This window comes from Mirounga leonina, unplaced genomic scaffold (assembly GCF_011800145.1).
Source record: "Mirounga leonina isolate KUSES-001 unplaced genomic scaffold, KU_Mleo_1.0 Mir_178, whole genome shotgun sequence".
In the NCBI taxonomy this organism is placed as follows: domain Eukaryota; kingdom Metazoa; phylum Chordata; class Mammalia; order Carnivora; family Phocidae; genus Mirounga; species Mirounga leonina.
In genome coordinates, this window is record NW_023270464.1 from 19199368 (window position 1) to 19217197 (window position 17830).

At 44.7% G+C, this 17830-nt stretch overlaps 1 protein-coding gene across 16 annotated transcripts in view; it reads left to right on the forward strand.

The window, feature by feature from the left end:
- Nucleotides 1-17830, forward strand: part of AKAP13 (A-kinase anchoring protein 13) — a 320846-nt gene that overhangs the window by 123307 nt on the left and 179709 nt on the right. For 14 of the 16 annotated variants that reach the window (XM_035024073.1, XM_035024072.1, XM_035024075.1 and 11 more), the window contains 2 exons: nucleotides 6124-6420; nucleotides 14749-14932. In XM_035024073.1, the coding sequence (XP_034879964.1) occupies nucleotides 6124-6420; nucleotides 14749-14932 (481 nt within the window). Of the gene's footprint in view, nucleotides 1-6123; nucleotides 6421-14748; nucleotides 14933-14992; nucleotides 15121-15696; nucleotides 16798-17830 lie in introns of those variants that run through there. The other 2 variants (XM_035024087.1, XM_035024085.1) reach the window with 2 other exon arrangements.

Consider the following 17830-nt stretch of genomic DNA (forward strand, 5'->3'; position numbering starts at 1 on the left):
CTGGGATGTGTTCCGCTTTTAGCTTAATAGGAAATGAAGTAATTCTTGGGTCATGCTTCAGCAGAGTTGTTTATCTGTAGCAGTATTTCGTTTCCATGGGTACGGTGCTTCATACAGTGATAAGGAGCCCGCAGAAACACTTGATGAGCACACATACCTCCTGACCTGCCAGCCTAAGAAAGGGTGGAATTAGATGCTTTTAAGAGGAGCATTAGCAGTTAATTAACATTGTTGCTCCTCAGCTAGGTGCTTTTTTTTTTTTTTTTTTTTTTTAAAGATTTTATTTATTTATCTGACAGAGAGCACAAGCAGGGGAAGTGGGAGGTAGAGGGAGAAGCTGGCTCCCTGGGGTCATGACCTGAGCCAAAGGCAGATGCTTGACTGACTGAGCCACCTGGGCGCCCCTTAGCCAGGTGCTCCTTGTGTTTTTGTTTATTCTGCATTTCCCCCCCTTCTCTTTATCAAGTTCTCCAGTGCCAAAGGTAACTTTTAGCTTCGGAGCTTTACTGGGTCCTGCCACAGAAGCTCTTTGTGGAGTATTGGGAATCTCTTTTCCTTCAGTGATCTAAACAGGAACATTTTAAATTTAGTTTAGTTTAGTTTTAGAGAGGGAGGGGAGGGAGGGACAGAGGGAGAGAGAGAATCTTAAACAGGCTCCACGCTCAGTGCAGAGCTAGATGCAGGGCTCCATCTTACCATGACCTGAGCCAAAATCAAGAGTCAGGTGCATAACTGACTGAGTCACCCAGGCACCCCCATGCTTTGTGGATGGCCATCTCTAATGGTTTTTAACAGTCGGGAAGGCGGATCGCGTTGGACTTCGGGGTGGAGTGACTTGTTCAGGATGATCTACCCTGTGCGCAGTGGAGGGTGATGAGTCCACCTGGTATTTTCTGACTCCTCAGCTAGTTGCCAGCATACCTCAGTCAGTCAGAAACAGATCTCCCTCACCCCAGAATTTACTGTGTATTTCTGTTGGTAGAAGAAAGAACTGGACCTGATCACAGGATAGACTGAGAAGGCAGTTTTAGAAATGGAATTGAAGCTTAGGCCGTATTTCTTTACCGGTTGTCATCTTCCCTTCTTTAAATTCTCTGGGGCTGCTTCCTTCAGAAGCAGCTCAGTAAATTTTTCAGAACTTCCCTTTCTAAAAAAACTTGTGATTCTTATTTTCCTTCTTTGTTACCAGGAGATTGAGTGGAAGGAGAAACACTGTGCCACTGGCTGAAAACCCTCGTCTTTCTAGTGCAGCTTCTGTTTTTTATGTAAAGAGAGGTTGAATTGTGGCGATTATATCAAATCAGATGTGGTTTCTGTGTCTTTTCAGTATAGGTGTGGGCATCGTTAATACCTTGCATTTTGTGTCTACAAAGGCAGTTGGAAGGCTGATGGCCCTGGAGAGAGTCATGTCTCTAGAGCTAATTCATGGCAGCAAGATGTTTTATGTGTGTATGTGCATTGGGCTTTGTTTTATTACTGGGTCCATATTACATAACTTTGTTTTTTAACATGTTGATTTTTCCCCCCCTAAATGCTTTATCTGAAAGATTATAGGGATTAAAAAATAGTCATGAGACCCACTCGAGCATAACAAAAAACACTAGTGGGAGAGAGTAGCGCGGGCAGCCTCATGTGCTGATTTCCAGACGGGGTGGGGTGAGGCGCTGTGGTTTTGAGTGGTAGAGCCCTCCCCGTGTACTCTTAAGTTTTTAAAATAAAGGCCGGTCCAGGACACCCTCAGCCCTCCACTCCTTTTACTCCTCAGTGTTTCTTTTGAAAAAGAAGCCTGTAATCATACCAAACAAATTCCAGATTTATGGCACATTTTACTTAGGATGATTCATAGTCTCTCCTTCAGATTGTGAGTTTATGTCTGAAGGGAAAAATATCGGGCTAACAATCAGATCGCTGCTCCTGGGTTTCTGTTTCATGGCCTTTCCTGACATTCTGCCTCCTCTGATACAGTTTTATTTTACACAAAAACGTATACACAGAGCTGACAGTTCACCCATCCACCCACCACCTTCCACCATCTACCTTCTAACCAATTTTTTCTGCTAAAGCGGCAGAAAGAAAGAGGCACACGTGGGCTGCTAATAAACACACATGCGTGTGTCCCAACACACACACACACACACACACACAACTTCTGAGCCACCTTCTGTTTCTCTCCCCTTTGTTTGTCTTCACCCTGTCCTAGCCAGATAGATTTGTGTGCAGACAGTTCTGCCCTTGGCAGTTTTGAGTAAGGTAGTATTGCTTCACCGTGGCTTTTCTGCGCTCACACACCCTGTGTGTGTGTGTGTGTGTGTGTGTGTGTGATATGAAATTGAAGATCTGGAAACCTGGAATATGGGGTGCACTCCGTATCTCTACAGAAGGAGCTCTTACGGGGGGCAGATGGTGTTTAGGTATTTATAGGTTGGTGGAGGCCATTAGTGACATTGTGACTCCCTTTCTGGTTCACGCTTTTGGATTTCTCACCTTTGCACAGGCTGGAGGCTTGTAATGCTGTGCTGTAATTATTGGTTAGAGTCATGAACCACACCGTTCTTACTTTAAAGTAATTCTTCTGACTGGAATACGTATTGTTACACCTTTCTGTCTGTCTTATTTAATTGGAAATGAATCGAGGCTAGGTGTGATGTTGTTTTGGGTGATGGTATTAAAGATTTGAGAAGACTCTTCTAAATTCTAGCTCTTCACTTACAAGATCAGGAGACTGTCTAGATTTAACAGTGTTAGAGGTGTTGTCATTTACCTCAGGCCACATAGCTAACAAGTAAGGAAAATAGGTTTGAACCCAGGTCTCTGCTGTCACTGAGCATCTAGATGTAACCAAGTTAATATCCTCCCGAAACTGTAATTTCCATTCCTTGAACTTACTTTCTGCTTCCATTTTTATGCTTTTCAAACTGTTCTCTATTGTTGGAATCTCTTGCTAACTTTCCCTGTCCAGCTGCTGCCTGGTGACACCCACAGGCTTTGACCTCTGAGAAACACTGGGGGCTGTAGGGGCTGCTCCCTCATGCTATAAATGAAGAAGTTGAGGCCCAGAGAAGCAGAAGTGATCTGGGGTCACACAGTGTAAGAGTCTTACAGCCAGGGTTTGAGCACGGTGCTTTTATTCCTTCCCTGTCGATTCTTCCATGGTCCCTTATTTCCTCTTCAAGTCTTCTTGTACCCATAAATCTTGGGAGAAGGGGCAGACTCTAGAGCAAGGAAGTGGGCTCAAGTTCTAATTCTGCCACCCAGGAACTTTATCACTGTGGGCAAATTGATATTTTTGTGCCTTGGTCTCTGCATCTAGTAGATGGTGTAATCATAGTATCTGCCACATAGGGCTGCTATGAGGAGTACATGAACTGTTCCTTGGGAAGCACAGAGAACAGAGCCGAGCACATCACAAGTATTACGTAAGTGTGTGTTGGTAAGATAAGATAGGCACCATGCATCTGAGTTCTGAGGGTTGTAGTGAAGAACTCCAGGGGTTGCAGAGCCAGGAGCAGGGTCCCTGTCAGAAAGGTTCTTCTTAGCAGCCACCTCCTTTGTGAAGTCTTCCTGCGCTTACCTGTGAAATGTCCTGCTTCTCTCGCACCAGTTGCGCTGTGTGTTTCCAGAGAACTTCCTTTGCAGTTTGCAACTTGTTTGATTCCCCCTTATAGACTGTAAACCTCTGGAGGGTTGAAATGGAGGGCTGAGACTTGCACCTTTGTAATCACAGTGCCCTGGGCTTGGTGCATATCTAGCTGTTGGATGTTATAGAACAGGGTTTTTTGTTTGTTTTGTTTTGTTTACCTTTTAAAAAAAGCATTTTATTTATTAGAGAGAGAGAGCACATGCTGCACAAGCAGGGGATGGGGTGTGCAGAGGGAGAGAGAGACACGGGGCTCCATCCCAGGGCCCTGGGATCATGACTTGAGCCAAAGGCAGATGCTTAAATGACTGAGCCACCCAGGCGCCCCATTATAGAACAATTTAAAAGAAACACTTTCTGCCAGAAAAGTCTCCAAATCTACTACCTGAATTAGTTGACTTGTTTCTATTGACATTGTTGTTTTATATAATTAGGCTGGCTGCCCTTCAAAGGAAGCTTAGGATTTTTTTCCTAATTTCATTTCATATGTTAAATACATAAATTAAACATACGTATTGAATTGAAATACACATGTGGGTATACACACAGGCGTGTGCGGGCACACACACATGCCCAGGCAGGGCATGCTCCCTTTTCTTACAGCCTTCATAGAAAGAATTCGACTCCAAAAGCAGGAGGTTGTATGTGGTGGAGTTACCTGTTTATGTGGAAGCTGACCTCAGTGGTTAATGAACCTGTTCTTGCTCAATAGTCTTACTGGCCGGTCACTTGAGTATTGGGCTCCTTGCAGGCAGGGACAGAACTCTTGCATCATGACATAATAGGCCACGTCCTTTGGCATCAGACTTGAATTTGAATAATGGATTCTGCTTCAAATATCTGTGTAACCTTGGGCATATTACTTCATGAAGTCTCAGTTTTGTCATCTGTAACGTGAGGACAATGCATACCTCATAAATTTGTTGTATAGAGAAAATGACAAGTTGGGTGCCTGATATGTAGTAGATACTTGGTCAGTAAATACTTGCAGCTCCCCCTAAAGTTACACAACAGTGAGAGATTTCTTTTGTCACCAGGGTAAAGGGCTTAAGGAGGCCCCTGGAGAATCACATGCAGAAAATCAGTTTACTTATTATTCTCATTGTTCACACGGAAAAACAATTACTGTTTTCTCTTTCAAAGGCAGCAGAAAGCTTAGTTTGTTCTGTCCATGTCTGAAGCCTCTCCTGGCCTGTGGCCGCAGTATGGAAAGTGAGATCTGTGGACCTGGAGAGAGCTTCCTCAGCCTCACTCCCACCGTGGACAAGCAGTCTGTGCGTGCAAGGGGGTGCAGGGAAACTGCGGGTGCGGGAGCCTGCGGTGATTCAGGCAAAGCACAAGGTGGCATCACTCACGCAGCAGAAACACCCGACTCCATTTTCCTTTCTGTTTTTCTCATCAGAGAGATTTTTTGGAAGAAGAATGATGATGTTAGGAGCGTACGTCTAGCCAGTTGAGATCAGTGTTGGGAAGTTGAGGGAAAACAGTGTGTTTCAGTGACTATATTCTGCATGTTGTACATACTTAATTCTGTGAGGCTAAAAATCCCGCAGAGACTGATTCCTCCAGGAACGCCTTACTCGCAGTAACAGTGTGGATTTTACTCAAGTGGAGCTCTCTGGGGTGGCATGTATGTGGCAGCTCATGAGGTCTGCCCATCTGTACGGTGGGCACTGATCTCTGGCATGCTTGCTCTCCCTGAACCAGGCTTCTGGCCACAGCATCGCATCATCCTTGTGTGAACCAGGCGATGTTGATGATGTCATTATATTACAGGAAAGAACGTGTATCTGACAGCAGAAGTCATTTTTGTGGTAGGCCTTGAATTGCTAATAACAGTGAAATAAAATAAGTAGTTTTGTGCTTTTCAAAATGTTTCATCATTTGATAGATTGCATGGTGGTGATAATAGGGCAGTGCTGGGGAATCTGTATAATAATTCCTCCTATGTTAACCAGTCTGCATGGCTTTCTCCCTGTTGGGTTTCCAGATCTAGCTCAGTTCAGTCGTATCAGACTTGGTAGGCCTGACAAGATCCTTGAGCTTTCATTCTTTCCTCTGTTCGAGTTGAACAGTCATGATTCAGTACATCCTGAGATCCTCAGAGACTGTTCAGCTCTAGGGGATATATTTGGAGTACAGAGTTGTTTGCTAGCAGTAAGGGAACTAATTCATAGTTGTAAATAACAGTTCACAGAAAGCTAGAAATAAGCGTAAAGAAGTTTAGATTGCTGTCAGAGCAGAGGAAGGGGTTTCTTTTAGGAAGAACTGTATTGTGTAAGAAGAGCAAAGAGGACCCACTAGTGCCCTCCTCGCAGCGGGAGGACTCTGAGACCATCCTCCTCCCAGCGGGAGGACTCTGAGACCGTCCTCCTCCCAGCGGGAGGACTCTGAGACCGTCCTCCTCCCAGCGGGAGGACTCTGAGACCGTCCTCCTCCCAGCGGGAGGACTTAGACCGTTTTCTTGCTCCGTGTGTTTTGTTTAGGTCACGACTGCTGTGAGACCGTGAAGGTGCTACTCTGTGCTTCCAAGGAGGGCCTCCCCGTGTTCGTGGTGGCTGAAGAAGACTTCCAGTTCATCCAGGACGAGGCATACGATGCAGCCCAGTTCCTGGCGACCAGTGCTGGGAATCAGCAGGCTCTGAACTTCACCCGTTTTCTTGACCGGTCGGGACCCCCGGCTGGGGATGTGAATACCCTTGATGAGAAGGTTGCCCTGGCATTCAGACACCTGAAGCTGCCGGCAGAGTGGAATGTGTTGGGAACAGATCAGACTTTGCATGGTAAGCACTTAAATGACCCACAAACGGACTGAGTTTGGAATACTTAGGTTTTCAGTGGGCTGCTTCTGTAGCCCTCAGGCCTTTCACAGTGGCTGGATAAATCTTGCAGTTACCAGAGCACCGTGGCCTTACGGCTTCTCTTCTCAGTTCTCCAGCTGAGCTGTCAAACCTGTTCTTGCAGTGAAATGCCCCAAGCCAGAGCTTGCTGTGGCTGATTTCAGTTCCCACTTGGAGCAGAGAGCACACGCATCACCTTGCTGCAGGCCCCAAGTTCTGGCTTGTTCTCCCAGGCGTAGAAAGTGACCTGTCCTTCGTAAGCACAGTAGCAGAGTAACTTTTTGTCATCCTTTTGGTATTTAGTTGTCAAAGACAGGGCTTTCATTATTGTATTCTGAAGTTTTCGAGAGACTCTATGGAGTTGGAGGAAAGAAAAGATGGGGATTGAGGTGGGGGGAGCACCAGAGCCTCCTGGGCTCTGAGAAACCCCACACTTCTTTAACCAGAGCAATTTCATTCTTATTTCAGCTACTGGCTCTCCGTATAAGAGCTCACTGAAGGAAAAGCTCCACTTAAAAAAAAAAAAGGCACGGGTGTAGTAACTCTGTATGTTCCTCTTACTCAGGGGTTTTCCTACATAATCATTCCTGTAGCAGATGGGTATCTACTAAATGTCATGGTTTTATGGCTGTATTTAAATGAAAGAGTATGTGCTTGGGGTCCAATAAATAACACCCTCTTTCCCTCCTGAGTTCAAATCAAATGGAAAGGTTTAGGAGTTACGCAGATGGAGGTCCGAATGTTTGCCTTGCTGCTGATGACAGCTCATTGGGCTCCTGATGCTGCATCTGCCGGGAGGGTTTGCTCCTCTTCCTCCTTTATCCCTGCAAGAGCCGGAGAGTCACAGGACTGTCCTCCCATGGCCACTCAGCTCTGATTATTGTATTCCGTAAGGAGAGCGGGCCAGAAGTCACCCTCTCTGCCCATGAGCAGATCCTGAGCAGGAACACCCAGAGGGGACTGGGTAGGGGAATGCTCAGTGCCTGCTGTCACAGACTTCCTCCCATGGAAGAATGCTAAAGAGGTATTTGCTAGCTTTGGTTTTCTTAAATCCTGTGACCCTATGATCAGCTGCAGGAGTGGTGTCCCTTAGCATCAGGGGCTGGCTGCAGCTAACTACTGGAACAGTCCTGCCTCAGTAAAATAAAAAATAAAGTGTGGACTCTAAAATCCAGTCAAGGAAAAAAGGATTTATCCTTTTTTCTTCCTAATTAATACAGTGACCAAGGAACCCCTGCACTGCTAAGATCTCAAGATCAAAATATTTGCCGTCATGTAGGGCATGAGCACCTTTTCAGAAACCTCATGTTGAGGCTTTATACCTCTACTCCCTGCTGTTCTGTATTGGTATGGCAGCCTTAATTCTGGTTGCCATTTACAAAACAGTGTCAAGATGGGATTGCATTAGTTATTTATGGGGCTTATGGTATTTTTATGGTTTTGTTTTTGTCTTATTGAAAGCAGGCATAGGAGTTGGATCGTTTGTTCATATTACCACCATTAAAAAGAACTGTTAGAAAAAGCACAGGTCTGAAACTGGGCGTGTCACTTCCCCTCTCTGGGCCTTAGCTTCCCTGTCTTTCATAGGGAACTGGCCAGCTTTGATATTTTTGTGGACTTGCCATGTGCTTCTTCAGTTTCTGTTGTACAGAATTGCTCAACCGGTACTAGCAAAAGCTAAATCAAGTTTGAATAGTTAGGGAAGCGCATTAAAACCACAGTAAGGCACCATTACCCACCTCTTAGAAAGGGTAAAATCAAAACTACCAGGGGCTGGTAAGGCCACAGACCACTGTCTCATACACGGCTAGTGGGAGTGCAGAATGGTGCAGACACCTGAGAGACAGTTTGGCAGTTTCTTGTAAGGTTAAGTGTACGTCTGCCATATGACCCAGCAGTTCCACATTTGGCTGTTTATTCTAGAGAAATGAAAACTTACATTTTCTCAGAAAATCTTTGCACAGGTATGCCTACAGCAGCGTTATTTGTAATCACTCAAAACTACAACCAACCCAGATCTCTCTCATTGGGTGAGTATATAAACCAATAATGATAATATCCATATAGTGGGACACTACTCATCATTAAAAAAGGGGGGGGTATAAAATTTAAAAATAATAAAGGGGACAGATTATTGGGGGTCCACATGCAACAACCTGGATGCATTTTGCTAAGTAAAACAAGTCCATTTCTTGGTTACTTAGTGTATGATTCTACTTATATGACAGTCTGAAAAGGGCAAAATTATAGGAACAGAAAATAGATGAGTAGTTGCCAGGGACTAGGAGTGGGGATGAGGTCTGACTGCAGAGGGCTGTCATGAGGAAATTGTTTAGATGTTGGAATGGTTTTATGTCTTGGTGGTAGTGGTTATAAGAATCTATGCATGTGTTCAAACTCAGGACTAAACGCCCCACACAAGTGAATTTTATTGTACATGAATTACAAATAAAAGAACAAAAAGAAATTGAACAAGTTAGGTATATATACTTTGCAAGGTGAAATGCATGCACGGAACTTGATAGCCCTCCTTTAAGTCAACAACTGGAATCAGAAACCTGATTTCAAGTGCCAGATTCGCATTCTGCAGTGTAAGTTGTTCCATTAATTGTGGATTAGAATCTACACCACTGGGTACTTTAAAGGCAGCGTAGCATCAGTTAAGAGGTGCTTGCTGCTGAGGGACAAATGTAAAGGAACGTTCTGCTCACATCAGTGGGTTGCAAAGGTACTTAAAGGAAGAAGGTATGAAGCAGGCTTGTCGCCTGGGATAATGAGACAGGTAAACAGGGCACCCTGTTGCATAACAGGACTACTTGCTGTTGAAAGCTAGGATGTTTACAGTTGTCCCAGCCTGATATTTGCACAAAGGGGTCATATAAGATTTGTGGTTAATCCTCCCACTCTATGTTTAGATGCAGTGCTTTTTTCTTTTAAGATTTTATTTATTTATTTGACAGAGAGAGAGATAGAGAAGGAACACAAGCAGGGCGGGTGGGAGAGGAAGAAGCAGGCCTCCCGTGGAGCAGGGAACCCGATGTGGGTGGGGCTCGATCCCAGGACTCTGGGATCATGACCTGAGCTGAAGGCAGACGCTTAAACTGAACCACCCAGGCGCCCCAAGATGCAGTGCTTTTTAACTTTTTTCAGGTCAGTGACTCCTTTGAAAGTAGCTTAGATTTCTCCTCAGGAAGAAGTGCATCTAGGTGCCTACCTGAAATAGTTTACATATTATTTCAGGGCTTGTTGGTCTCCTGGACAGCAGGCATGAACATGATGTTGAGAACTCTTGGTTTAGATTTGATACCATAATATGGGAAGGGCATAGGCAGTGGGTTCCACTTGTTTATAGGCTGGCTTCATTGCAATACTTTGTGCCAAGTACTTCATCTCTGTTTCCCAGTTTCTTTATCTGTGAAATGGAGGAAGACCTATTGGGAGAGTGTGTATTGGTGTGTAAGCTCTTTGTTTTGGATATACCTTGACCACTGTCCAGTAACCTATTAGAGACAGGACACTGTTGAGTTCTGTGAGGGACAGTAACATGTCCTGTAGAAGGCTGTCACAGGACAGCACTAGAAAGAACAGTTCTTTGAAGCAGAATGAGACTGTTTTGCTTTTACTTATCTCTAGAAAGTTACTCTGCACTTTAAGCCACGAACAAGAGGGAGTTTGTCCATCTAGTCCTTCCATCCCTAGTTACATAAAGCTTCTGCGCTGTACTTTGGCCTTAGTTCTGCTTTAAATATAAGTAATAAGGATGCATCTGGGTGGAGGGTGCATGGGGGAGTCAAGGAGATCTTCCCTGTGAGTGACCAAGCCTCACTTCCTTGTCTCTGCTCCTCAGAGTGGCTAGTGAAAGGGGTGCACTGAGATGGTTTTCACCTGAAGGGACATTCTAGGGTAGCAGGGGCTGCTCCCTGCAGACTAGCTCTGAAGAAAGGGGAGGAGGAGAAACGTCCTGGGGGAGATCTTCATTCTTAGTCACGGTCTTGTGTGACTGAATGAAAAGATCTTACCATCTTTGGGGGTGGGAATCCTCCCCACAAGGAGAAATTTGGGTGGAGAGCAGGATTAGACAGGTTTAAGAAAGACCGCACCAGGAACAGCCAGGGCATTCTCAGTTCTGTGTATCTGATGTCGGTCACTACCACCTCAGCCTTAATTGTCCGGTGTTTTAGTTCCTTTTTCCTTAGCTACACTCACTAATATTTGCGTCTTTTTTCAGCTATCATAGCTGCTAAAAAATAAAATAATAAAATATAAAAAGACCATTGGGAACTTTTTTTCTTGGCAGAGGATTAATATCTGTTGACTCCAGGACAAGCAGGTCCCCGTCATGGCAGGACTTCAGCTCCAGAAGGTTTCGTTGCCTCTCAAACCATGATTCTCTGACAAGGCTACCGTTGTCATTTTCTGCAAGCCCGTTGCTCGCACCGGCCCACTGTTTTCCTTCCCCGCAGAGTATGAGAATTACCGCATCGTGCCGGCCTGTGGCTTTATGTGAGAGGCAGTATAGAACAGTAGAAGGAATGGTGCCTTTGGATTCTCATAGATGTGGGACTCAGAGAGTACTGTGAGCAGGGCATTTAGGGGGATTGATGGGGAAGGAAAAACATATGTAGTCTTTGATTGCTGTATTGTTCACAGAATTTAGAACGTTTTGCTTCATCAGAAAATCTGACACTGAAAAAGTCGCTGCCATCTAGCATACTCATTGTGGTTGAATGCCTGCTAGGCATATCAGCTTTCTCTGCAGATCGGAGGGAATGGGTGTGGGAGGTGCTTCCAGCATATACATGGATTGCAAGTGGGACTTAAGACATTTCCTGCTACCTTCTCCATGGGTAGAAGCCAGGCCTCCATAGAGATTTTTCCAATTGAGCAGACCAGCCGGCCAACCAGCACATGGCCTGTGAAATAAATTACAGCCTAAAGGAAACAGGAAAGTATCATGAGTATTCATATGGAAGACTTCCCGAGTATAATTTTCTTTAAGAAACCAAATAAAAATTTAGAAGAGAGTTCCCATTTGTCCTTTAAAAGCTCAAAGAGGGCAGACCTATTATGAAATTAGAAAAGGAAGCAGCCAGGAGAAAAATAAGTTTAGGAAGTATCTACTTAATATGCCGGAAGCCCCTCAGTCAGGGTTCAAACCAGAGAATCAGAACCAGCAGGAGAAATATGCGTTAAGATTTATTGCAGGGCATGGCTTACATGATTGTGGGGGCTGGTTAAGCAAGTCCAAGATTCTAGGGCAGGAATAGAGGAGAAGATCCTGGGCAAGCTCAAACCCACTGAATTGAGGGGCGCCTGGGTGGCTCAGTCGTTAAGCGTCTGTCTTCAGCTCAGGTCATGATCCCAGGGTCCTGGGATCGAGCCCCGCATCGGGCTCCGTGCTCCGCGGGAAGCCTGCTTCTCCCTCTCCCTCTCCCCCTGCCTGTGTTCCCTCTCTCACCGTCTCTTTCTGTCAAATAAATAAATAAAATCTTAAAACAACAATAACAGCAACAACAAAAACCCACTGAATTGAGCCAAAGCTGTCATCCTCAGTCAGGAAAGGGAGATCCAGAGCAGGATGGAGCCCCAAGAGCACAGGCTCAGGGCATCCTCCAGGGGAAACCTCAGCCCTGCTTTTAAAGCCTTCCAGCTGATTCAGTTAGACCTACCCAGATTATCCAGGATAATCTTCATTATTAAATCAACTGATTAGGGGCTTTAATTACATCTGCAAAAAGCCATCACAGTGAGGGCAAAGATGGAAAAGGAATTGCTTGAAATGATGCAGGGACATCCAGAATCCCATAGCATAATTAAACTCAAATTGGGGACAAAGGACTCAATTGACATCACAGGAAATGCAGTTAGTGATCTGAAGAACAAAGTTGAGTAACTCTCAGAATACAGAGGGAAAAGACAAAGGACCATGAGAGGAAAAAATACAGAATATAGAGACCAGAGAACAGAAGTTGGGCCTGAATTGTAGGCATGCCGGAGTTTACACTGAGACAAAAGGAATAAAAACAGTAACGAAGGATAAGTTGGGTAAAAATTTTTATTTATTGGAGGAAAACGTGAAAAGGTGCTTTGTAAACCCCAACATTAGCTCACTTGCCTGATGGCTTAATTTTTATAAAAAGAGGGTGGAGTTAATGGAGAGGCTATGGTCTCTAGACTTGACAGAAGAATTTTCAAATCTTGCTGATTCTTGTTGTGGTTAAGTTATTAACCTGTCTTTGTCTGCAGACTGCGGATAATGAGACCTCATAGGGTTATTGTGAGCGTGAAAAGCGTTAATACAAAATACATAGCCCAGAGCATAGCATCTCACGGGTCCTGACCACGCATTACACTTCTTGTCCTCTGTTGATTGCAGAAAGGGGGCAACCTACAAGTACATGTGGCACCTACTGCTTAGGACCTTAGAATCAGATCTGGGGAGGATACAGGTGCTGGAACGAGGGTGCCCACCTCGAGCAGGTGCATGGCTTTGTTGTTGGAACTTGTAAATACAGAGCTGACTCCGCAAATCAGGGATTGGAAAGGGTGAGGGTGTAGAGAAAACTGCTTTGAGGAGGTGTCACCTAGTAACACTGGAATTGACCAGTCTCTAAAAAGTCACATAGTTCCTGGTCGGTGCCTTATTAGCTCTTTGGTTTTGATAAGGATGTCAGAGTGCTTGTGACTAACTGTAAGGCACAAGTCAGATGGTGATACTTGATCTTCTGTGAAGGTTCTTTTTGCCCTTTTGTCTGGCCCTGCCACCTGCTCTGAGATGTTGCTTATTACAGTTTGTACCTGCACATGCAGTGGTTTCTTCTGGGGTGTTGATCTCTTTCCAGCCACGTGCCTCTGATGAACACCCTGTAAATTCTTGAATTAGTGTGCGTAGTTCTGTAGGAAAAATGTATAATACGAAAGATAGCTTTTGCATCACAGTAGGGAGACTAGACTGATGGGAAGCAGTGAGGTTCAGTGTAAAATCACAGGTTCAGAGATGGATTCGTTCTTCACTGCCAGTCACATGAGAAGCATGGAGGAGTTATGTGTAAGGAGAAAACAGTGGGGTCCCAGAAGTCTGGGAACGCCCAGGGAAGGAGTTGAGACCTATGGAAGCCATGGAGAATGAGGGAAGGAGGCAGGCACAGCTCCTGGGCGCCATTCCTATGGCGGTGTCTGAGTGGCGCCCCCTGGAGGTGAGTCCCGCCCGGCCCATGGGGCAGGGCACGGGCCGGTACCACAGCCCTGGCGTGGCTGTAGCCCTGTCATCGCAGGTTGGGCACAGGAGAGGCCCTGAGGAAGAGAGAGGTTGTTAGTGAACCGGGAACTTGAAGTCCAAGACAAGAGGAGAGAGCCGGAGGCAGGAAGGAACCTAGCATTGAGTGAGGATCTTGTGCAGCTGCTCTTTATCCCTGCGTTCCGCCTGCCTCCGCCCTTTTGTTACAGCCACCCTGGGTGTGAGGTGCAGGTGCCCCACCTAGGGATGAAGAAATGAAGCTCAGAGAAGTAAGAATGGATCAGGCCCGGTCTCAGGTGGTAAATGGCCGCATCCAAACCCAGATTTGTCTGACTCCAGAGCCCTTCCTCGTTCCACCACTTGACTCGCTGTACCAAAGAGGGGCCTTCCCCTCAAGTGAAATAAGCCCAAGTACATGTTTTTCTTACTGAACGTACTAGTATATTATCTTAAAATTAGTCTTTCTTACTATGCTTGGAGATGCATTTCTTTCTTTCATTAAGCAAAACAGAAAAAGCTGGCAGTGTCGGCAATTTGATTTGCCCTTAATGTGGGGGAATAAAAAGACCTGTGTGTGCTTAACAAGCAGAACCTGTTCTTAGTGTTTAGCCAACTCCTGTCTGGGTGTTATTTTTTCTTTAATTATACCTTTTATGATACACCCATCTAAGCCCCAACAACTGTTCCCTGTGGGTCCCCACGTTGTGAGGCTGCATTCCCCCCCCCCCGTTTAAGGAAAAGAACATATGTGTGAATTCACCCTTATAAATCTGCCTGTATAAATGGATTGCACAAACGTGTAAAATCAGAATACAGAGTGGCGTGGTTCTCTTCGGAGACTTCTCGAACTGTGTTCCAGCTTTGTTCTGTCTTTACGCGGGCGCTGGTTGTAGCCCACCCCAGTCAGACTGTTTATGTCGCGGTTTAACTTTAGGATCTTAGGTACTTGGAGGCGGCAGTGCAGTGCTCACATAACTTGCTTTTCTGTTTGTTGTTTTCATGTTCTCCATACTGATTTTCTCACCCACGTACAGATGGCGGCCCCCGAGAGACATTGATGCATTTTGCCGTGCGGCTGGGGCTGCTGAGGTTGACGTGGTTCCTGTTGCAGAAGCCAGGTGGCCGAGGGGCTCTCAGCATCCACAACCAGGAAGGAGCAACACCTGTGAGCTTGGCCTTGGAGCGGGGTTATCACAAGCTGCACCAGCTTCTAACCGAGTAAGTGCTCCTTCTCCGTTTCCTTCCCCTCACCCCCGGCCCCACCCCCTGATTCATAGCAGCACCGTCCACTTGGCATCTCCGAGTGAGTTTGCCAGGAATTAAAGCCTCAGCTCTGTGCCTTGCCTTCTGCTGGAGGCTTGTAAGCCTGCCCCTGCTAACCACTTCATTGTCTGAGAGGCACAAACGTAAGTCATGGAACCAGCTTCTCTCCCTGCCTCACTGCTTCTTGCCTCTTAATATTTTACTGAAAACTCAGAGTAGGTCTTGTCTGTGGGGGTAGCATTCCGTTACCACGTATGTAGTTTATCCCAGTTTGGTACAAGAAAAAAGTTTTTCTCTGCCATACGTTTTTTTCTATTATGTCTTCAAGACTTAATTAGAAACAAATATTTTAATGTAATAATTGTGTGCAGAAAATATGCTGAACCACTGGGTTTTGGTCTGAATATAATTTCTATGAATAAAATCAAGAGCCATGGTCTCTTCATATGAGTAGCAGGAGAAAGCAAAGGAGTTGTCCTGGGAACGGGCAGTAGGAAATCCTGTGTGTTGCACACGTTCAGTTGTGAGGCATTCTGACTCTTTATTTTTTTTATTTTTTTATTTTTTAAAGATTTATTTATTTATTTGAGACCGAGAGAATGAGAGACAGAGAGCATGAGAGGGAGGAGGGTCAGAGGGAGAAGCAGACTCCCCGCCGAGCAGGGAGCCCGATGTGGGACTCGATCCTGGGACTCCAGGATCATGATCCGAGCCGAAGGCAGTCGCTTAACCAACTGAGCCACCCAGGCGCCCCATTCTGACTCTTTAGAGAGGCCTTTTGAAGGAAGGTTGTTAGAACATTTGAAGAGTCCTTTTTTCTTGTATAAATAAAGAAATGCATTACAACAGCCGACATTTTTCACTGGAATATTTACAAAAGGTGGAAACTTCAGTTGTAGTGTCTCTAGTTTAATACATAGTTTTTACGGTTTTATGGTCACCACATCTTTTCAGCCACATAATCTGAACAAGAATAAACCCTATGGGATTCATGTTCTTCAGTAACCGAAGGACCCTCGTAAGTTAAGTGGATATTCCCAAATTCTCCGATCTTTTACTCCTGTTAGACTTAATTTAGTTGGCGTTTTATCTTTTATCATTTGTAGCTGTGTGTGGGGAGTGGGTGGGGAGTCTGGATGGGCCAGGAAGAGATTTCAGAATGTAATGCTACCTTCTGTTACTTAAACAGGTCGTTTGTTGTTTACTTCACCTGCCTGGTTTATAACTTTTCTAGTCAAGTCAGAGGGTTCTTTTCAGCTGCTTTCTAATGGGTGTTTCGGATACCATGACAGTCGGAGGGGTGCTCTTCATCTCAAATGAGCTCTGGATACTTGAGCCTCTCCTGCGACCATATTCCAGGGAGTGATCTGTTCCATTCCTTCGTACTTCCCATATGGCCAGTGATTAGATTCCTTCTGTTCGCCTCAGGGCCTTAGGACGAGAAGCCTTGTTCCAGAAGTTGAAACAATTAACTCTATATAACTCTGGTGCAGTTGGAGAGCAGTTCCTCTAAATGTAATCTTGTAGTTCAGAATTTTTGCTGGGAAGCAGAGTTGGTTAAGGATTGCCATCCAAATGGGGAAATAAAGTGATTACAACAGCTTCATTATATGCTCGGTGAGGATGTCACAAGACTTACTGCAGCGCAGCTTTAAGGAAATAAGTGTGTTTGTTCTTGGAGAAGATTTTTTGGCTTGCTTTATGGTATGAGCTCTGTTCCATGTGCAAAGCCACTTACCTCCTTTTGAAGGGAAAGCCAACTTGAGAAATCTTCAAATAGAGGACCGCAGTAGGACGTTAAAATTGGCAAATAAAAAATGGTAAGGGGGGTGATTTTACTAAATCGCTTGATCTTACTGTGATGTTAGTAGACTGCTAGAATTTTAACCATAGAGTCAGGAAAGATCATTAACGGCTGAGGAGGAAAGTGAGATCCAGAGAGTCAGTGACAAGGTGGCTGGGTCAGAACCAGAAGCCAGATTGCCTAAGAAGCTGTTCAGAGCTCCTTCCACTCCTAGGACTTCATGGGGTCTGAGGCCTTTACAATTATAGGCAAAAGTTCATGCACATGTGTTTCTGAGCGAGGAGTTTGTGTGGTTTGTGAAAAGCTACGAATTGTTCCACTGTGTGACGCCATCTAATACTTCACTAAAATCTTTAGACTTGGGTGTTCTTATCTCTCCCCTTATTTAAATTATATTTTTCAATATAGGCCCATTTCGTTTTATTCTCTCTTTTCAGTTAGTATGAAATTGAGGTAGGGTTACATACATTTTTACCTTTGCAAAATAACTATTTGCATGCCAGTCTTAACTGAAAATTCAAGTTTATTTAAGTCCTTTTATATATCTCCCAAAGTAAATTTGTTGTTTTCATTCCTTGCTGCTTACCCTGGTTTTTTGTTTATTTATTTATTTTTTACTTTTTGGAGGCAGGGGAGGAAGACATTGTGCCGATTAGGGTCCAAGTTCTATTTGTGTTTATGTGTCCGAGGCTTGTTTTGATAATCCATTTTGATAAACGGAGTCACTTCTGTGTGAATTGTGTGCTTGGAAGTAGAAAGATCATCTAAATAAGGCCCATGTCTTCAGAGAACTCTTGAGTTGATACGAAATCCTAGCAGATAGCAGTAATTCTTCAGGACGTTTTTGACAGCTTCCCTTTTTTGTAATCTGTTATTAACTTCCACTGAGTTCAGTGACAGGGAACGGAGAGATTTTGTTGACTCACTGCTCTTTTATTTTAGCTTATATTTGGTCTTGCATTATGAATATGGATGTATTTGTGATCTGAAAAATTTACCTTAGGCAAAATGTTACCAGTCTTGCCTGAGAAGAAATCTTAGAACACTTA